This window comes from Lepisma saccharinum, chromosome 25 (genome assembly GCF_977018435.1).
Source record: "Lepisma saccharinum chromosome 25, izLepSacc3.1, whole genome shotgun sequence".
Classification (NCBI taxonomy): Eukaryota; Metazoa; Arthropoda; class Insecta; order Zygentoma; family Lepismatidae; genus Lepisma; species Lepisma saccharinum.
The window spans coordinates 13,969,635-13,975,732 of NC_139253.1; the positions used below are offsets into that span (position 1 = coordinate 13,969,635).

The 6,098-nt window shown below is 42.9% G+C and overlaps 1 protein-coding gene across 1 annotated transcript; it reads left to right on the forward strand.

The window, feature by feature from the left end:
- Window positions 1-2,728: 2,728 nt before the first annotated feature.
- On the forward strand, window positions 2,729-3,205 carry LOC145979023 (uncharacterized). Its single transcript, XM_083112093.1, has one exon. It carries the CDS (start codon window positions 2,729-2,731, stop codon window positions 3,203-3,205), a length of 477 nt encoding a protein of 158 aa, XP_082968219.1.
- The last annotated feature ends 2,893 nt before the right edge of the window (window positions 3,206-6,098 follow it).

Here is a 6,098-nt window from a genome sequence, read left to right on the forward strand (position 1 = left end):
TTCTTCCGCATGAAGCCCCCCTGGCCCCTGCCTCTCTTTCTTGACGTCTTCTATTTACCTTCTACGACCTTGAGTGTCTAAAATCCTGATGTTGATGAATAAGAAGAAATTTCAACACTTTGCAGTTACTAAAATTTTAATTAGAACGTTAGTGACATCTATCGGCTTGTTGTCAAGGAGTCCCGAGTTCGATCCACTGTGGGGGCACAATATACAGTGGTCGATCTTCGTGGCGGAGTGGTTATCATTACGCGCTATGATGCCAGGGGTCGCAGGTTCGAATCGAACCCTGGACAAGGGTGTCCTTTGCGAGTGAATCTTTATCAGTTTTATGATATCTTGACTCCTCATGGTCGTGATTAGCCAAAACTGGCAGAAAAGTGACGTTAAATAACAAATCGCAAATCAAATCGTTGTACAGTGGTTACAGCTTAGGAAACCTCGGGTAAGATATGGAACTAAAGTGGTCATTCATTTGTTTTCTCTCCTTCGCTTGTGTCCGGGCGCCCCGCGTGTTGTACACCAGTGGACTGGGGGAGGGGTAAAAAAAAGGTAAAGTGTTCCCCTGTGCATAGCACCACGCCATGAAGGCGTATAGGGGGTGTGGGGGTAACACCCCACACTTTCTTGATACGGTCGTGAGTGGGGGTGATGTGATCAGCATCACGCCCCTGACCGCCTTTACCCCCCAGGTACCCATGTTATTCGACGCTGGGTGGGCGCCGGGGCCGCTTCCACCGTTAGAAAAGTACCCGGATTTGAACCGGCCGGGGACCTTGAGCATGGTAGTCAGACGCGTTACCGACTGAGCCACCGCGGCCACCCTGGGGGAGGGGCAAGGATAGATTAATTTACCTTGGCAGATAAGATTTAGCATAGTACGGGAGCAAAACTGGCGAAAAAGTGGGGGAGCAACTGCCATCATCAATTATTTCTAACGCCATTACTGTCCTGATCCAACTTTAAACTGTAAGTTGTTACGAGAATTAACTCTCACGCAGTTATCTCTTTATGTATAGTTTTATTTACACTTCTAGCCTTCTTTTCATTACAAATCCAATGTCAACTGCTCCCGGTTGCCTTTTGCCCCAAAACACAGAGAATTGCACTTCTCAGGACTTCACTCTACGAGCGCACTATTTACCATAGCGCTAACCCGCTCTCGCCGTTTATCACGCAGAGGTCCCTATACATACGGCGCTCACTCTGTGTGTATTTCTATGCATCCATAAAAACTACCTCACTCCATCGGGCCTTGTATCGAAGTACCTGTGAGCCTGGGATTCTGAGATATGAGAGAGCGTAACAAGTCGGAACCGCTATTTATACCTCCCGACAAACGACCCGCCCCCAAACCGCTGGGGCAAGGTCCTATTGTTACCTTTCAAACAGGGAAGCCGTTGAAGGAAAGCAACCGTTGGCTTCCCCGACTACCGGGCAAAAAGCAACCTAGGACAGAGCATTTACAAAGAAATAAATTCGTACATATATACTTTCCAATTTCGAGTGGTGTGCGTAGAAACCACACAGCAAAGTCTAGTTCTGGCGAGCCTTCCTGAGCATAAGGTAGCTACGCTTTGACCATAGCTTTGAGTTTCGGTTCGAAAGCAGATGTTCTAACGGAGAATAGTTGATCTTCAAAAAAAAATATATGTAGGGTAAGGACGGGGCAAACGGACACTGGGGCAAACGGACAGTCCCTAAGAAAAATTAGAATAATTTGGCGTTGAAGTTTGCAACAGTGCATCGGTTGGCGTTGTGATTTGAAGCAGAACATTGCCGAGAAGGTGTGTTGAACATCGGTTGAAATCTTGAAGAAGAACACCAATCCAGCCGTAAAACCTGACCAGGTAAGGATATTTGTACTAGCAAAAATCTAAACAGTAGAAATCTGTGTGCGGAACATAAGGATTGCGTGGATTATGGTGGTCCCGCCAAAGTTGCGCTTTGTAGTGTGGATACGGCATTGCTTCCTCGACATACACAGCCTGTGTCAACATGCTGCTGCCATGTGGTGGGCTTTTTCGAAAATGTAAAGCGCAAGGCTACAGCCGGGGCGAACGGACAGGCTTGTGTTGGGGCAAACGGACATGCATAAAGTGCATATCATTTAAATACTATAAGGTATTATGTATTCAGCAACTAATCTACATTTGACTCAAAATTGAAAGGGCATGTGTGAATTGTATGTAATGTATCTATTACCCTTCAGATGTATGCTTTTCTAAAATAATGTGTCCTTGTTACAGGATGGTGCGACATCGTGAACGAACCACAGACCGCTGTTCCTGGACAGATGAGAATATGCAGAGGTCTGTTAAAGCAGTACAAGATGGCATTCCTCTAGCTACAGCCGAAAGAACATTGTCTGTTCCGCGGAACACTTTACGGAGACGGGTGGGTAGCAACGTGCAAATTCCGAAATTTGGCCAGCAGTAGAGGTACAACTGGTGGAGCACCTTCTGAAACTTGATTCTATAGGATATGGTTTGACCTATAAGGAACTCCGCAGTTTGGTATATCGGTATGCATTAAAGATGGTGTGCCACACCACTTTAATGATCTACAAATGACAGGGAAGAACTGGATACAAGGATATTTAGCTCGTCACAAGGAACTCAGCTTGCGTGTTGCAGAGGCTCTGTCATATGCTCGCGCTAAATGACTATCTAAGACAAATGTTAACATATTTTACAATAATTTATCAAAGTTGCTAGACGAACACAATATGTGGAACAAACCTGCCAACATATACAACTGTGACGAGACAGGCTTGCAACTGATCTACAAACCAAAACGAGTCATATCAATGCGGGGCAAAAGAGAAGTCGTGAACCAAACGAATTGTGAAAAGGGAGAAACAGTAAGTGTTATGGCATGTGTATCTGCAACTGACCAGTATCTGCCTCCATTTGTTATCATGAAGGGTCAAAGATATAATGAGAACTATGAAATTGGCATGTCTCCTGAGACGAAAATAGTTCTTTCAGATAGTGGCTACATGAAATGGGAAGAGTTTTCTCATTTTATGGACCATTTCATTAGTGTCAAACCCCCTGGACCTGTAGTGCTCATTCTTGATGGACACGGATCGCATTGTTCAGATCCACCAACTCTGGAGAAGGCATTAGCCAATGACATGTACCTTCTGTGTTTACCTCCACACAGCAACCACAAACTTCGTTTCGTTCTTTGGGTCACTTAAACATTTTACAACGACGGCTGTAGAGTTTACGTGCGAGGAAATCCGGGAAAAGGTATCAATAAAGTGGCCTTTGGTGTAATTTTTGCAGAGGCTTGGAATCGTGCGGCCACAGTGAGGAATGCAGTAAATGGGTTTCATGCGTGTGGGATACATCCATTTAATCCACAACGCCTGCCTGAGCACGCATTTATTCCTGGAACTGTCCACGAAGTGAATGGTCAAGATCAGCGATCACCAGAACCTTTAGCGACAGACGATGATGCCTAATCCCAAGGAAGTTTTCAAGAACTCAACCCCTTGCCATCAACTTCTGGGACCTCGAACAGGAAACGAAAAACGGGAGAATCGCACTTATTAACGGATCCTTCTTTCATCGCTCGCCTCAAAGAGAAAAAACTGACTGCAGCAAATCAAACAACAAGAAAGGCAAAGCATGTTAAACGCACCGCAAAAGATGTGTGCCGTGTATGCAACGGTGTGTACACGCAGGGTCAACACTGGGTGCAGTGCTTAGTGTGTTCTGTCTGGTTCCTCGTAAAGTGCGTTGCGAATGGAAATGACCAATACTTTGTGTGTTCTTCTTGTGAGAATGATGACAGTTCATGAATGAGCTAGTGTCCATTTGCCCCTCTCACATGTCCGTTTGCCCCGCGATGGTGGGGCAAACGGATACTGCTACACACACTGATTCATTTAACAATTTGGAAGCCAACGTTCATTATTTTGAATTATACATTGTACTATTTGTTAACTCAATGTTCACACTTTCTGTATCGACCATATTTGTAATTTTTCAATAAACAGTTTGATAGTCATTTTGCAATATATCCTTAGGGTGTCCGTTTGCCCCGTCCTTACCCTATGTGATTGATTCAATTACAAATGCATTTCTACTGCGCTTGTATTTGATCTTTATATTTAAGTAAAAAAAAAATACAAAGCTACTCTCTCACCTTGCTGGTTCGACCAGACGACTGTTCGAGCTTGTATTGGACATTTAAAAAGAAAAAAATAAATCCACGCTCGGAATGAATCGAGTGATGTGTCGTGATGTTCTCAAAACTTAAGAAAAAACCCACAAGAAAAAACAGAACTGCCTAAATTACAGGTACAATAGTACACGTTCTTATCCATCTTTACCTGAAAACAGGTTATAGAGTGCAAGGCAGTGGCATTCCTTGCACAACCAGCTGACTTCCAGTCTCGCAAGAACTACTATTTATTGTAACGCTGTGTACACAATTTCTGTCTGATGATTCAACAGGTCCTTCACTACAATCACTTTGATAATTAACATTACACCCTTATGACTAGATCTCGGATTTGTCACGTGCCTAGTCAGCCGCGCACAATCGTTAATACGGAAGGAACTAGTTAGAGAACGCGACAACAGATGGCAGCGCGAAGAAAAGATAAAAAGAATGTTGATTGACGAAATAGGAGGATACGGAATAGTATGCTATCGATTAAAACAAATGAGAAATTAGTGAATATTGATTATAAAGATGTATATAAAGTATAAGAAACATAAATGTAAATAGAAATTACGATAGTTAAGGATATACTCGTATGTTAAACATACAGCAAAGTTAGGAAGCTAAGGTGTGACGTTTTGTTTCGGGAAAACTGATGTTCAATATGTGCTCGTTGTGTCACACGGCACACATCAAGACGATAAATTCAGCCCAAACCCGACGTACCTGCGTCTACACTTTTGGAAGGTTGTGGAAGAAAATAAAACGTTTTCTGAATATTGAGCACACATAATAATTTGTTGTGGCATTTGTGGTTCCAAACTCGTCCTTGCCGTAGACTTTTGTGGACTTCGCTGGAAAACAGCACGGACAAAGTCCACTTTTTCTTCTCACACGGTGGGTCTTCCCGGACTTTTGCCTTTCCATAAACAAACTGTTGTTTCAAATTTTCTGTGCCAATCGTAGATCGACTGTCTAGTAGGTTCTGGTTTTCCGAAGCGTGTTCGAAAATGTCGTTGTACGACAGTAACGGAGTTTGTTTTGGCTAGTTCAAGAACACAATATGATTTTTCAAAATGTGTCCTATCAAAACTTCCACAGTTCCTCAAACTACCAGCGCAAAATTCATGTCGATATTACGAATAGTTTTTGTTTTATAAAACATTGAAAGTGTCGGTTTCTTTTGTAGTAGCCCTGTATGTGATTTCTCCCTTCGAAATATTTGCAGCGATAAGGATAGATAGCTATGAAACCAACGAGAGAATATCGCTAACATTCATGCAATTGTCGGTACTCTTTAGATTTTGAACGTCGTCCTACTGATAAAAATAATTTGTCACACCTGTTAGACCTATTCCGAAATATAGAGATACGATTTATAGAGGTTAGTAATTGTAACATTTAGCTGTGTGTGCCAGCAATCAAATAATAATGTCACAAACATTTAATACGCCCAGTTACAAGGCAGACAGCAGATTTCGTAAAGTTTGGCAACTCATGATTGGCCAATTCCTAATATCAAATTATAAGTTATCCAGGCATATCTGCAGCTGTCCCCACCCGCCCCCACCTGATTTTAGAACACATTGAAATGAAGTAACCTTGAGATCTAACCGAACTAGAAAATGTATTAAACATTATACTTGCTCCAATTGAAGGTTTTTTCTTTTTAAGAAAAATGTAAACCTCTACTTTTTAAGTTTTCGGTCGAATTGTGTCTACCATACTACAAAAATCTTGGGGGAGCTACAAGGAGGCTGGGACTAGTTTTGTGGGGGCTTCAGCCCCCCTAGCCCCCCCTGTAGCGCCGTCCCTGCTGGCAGGAGCGGCAAGTGCGTTGCTTTCATACATGATACCACGCCATCTGTTAACATTATTGAATACCACAACCAGAGGCGTCTCGTGAATGCTGCGCATTC

Coding starts and splice junctions, on each gene's coding strand:
- LOC145979023 (XM_083112093.1), top strand. CDS start 2,729: ATGTGGAACAAACCTGCCAACATATACAACTGTGACGAGACAGGCTTG.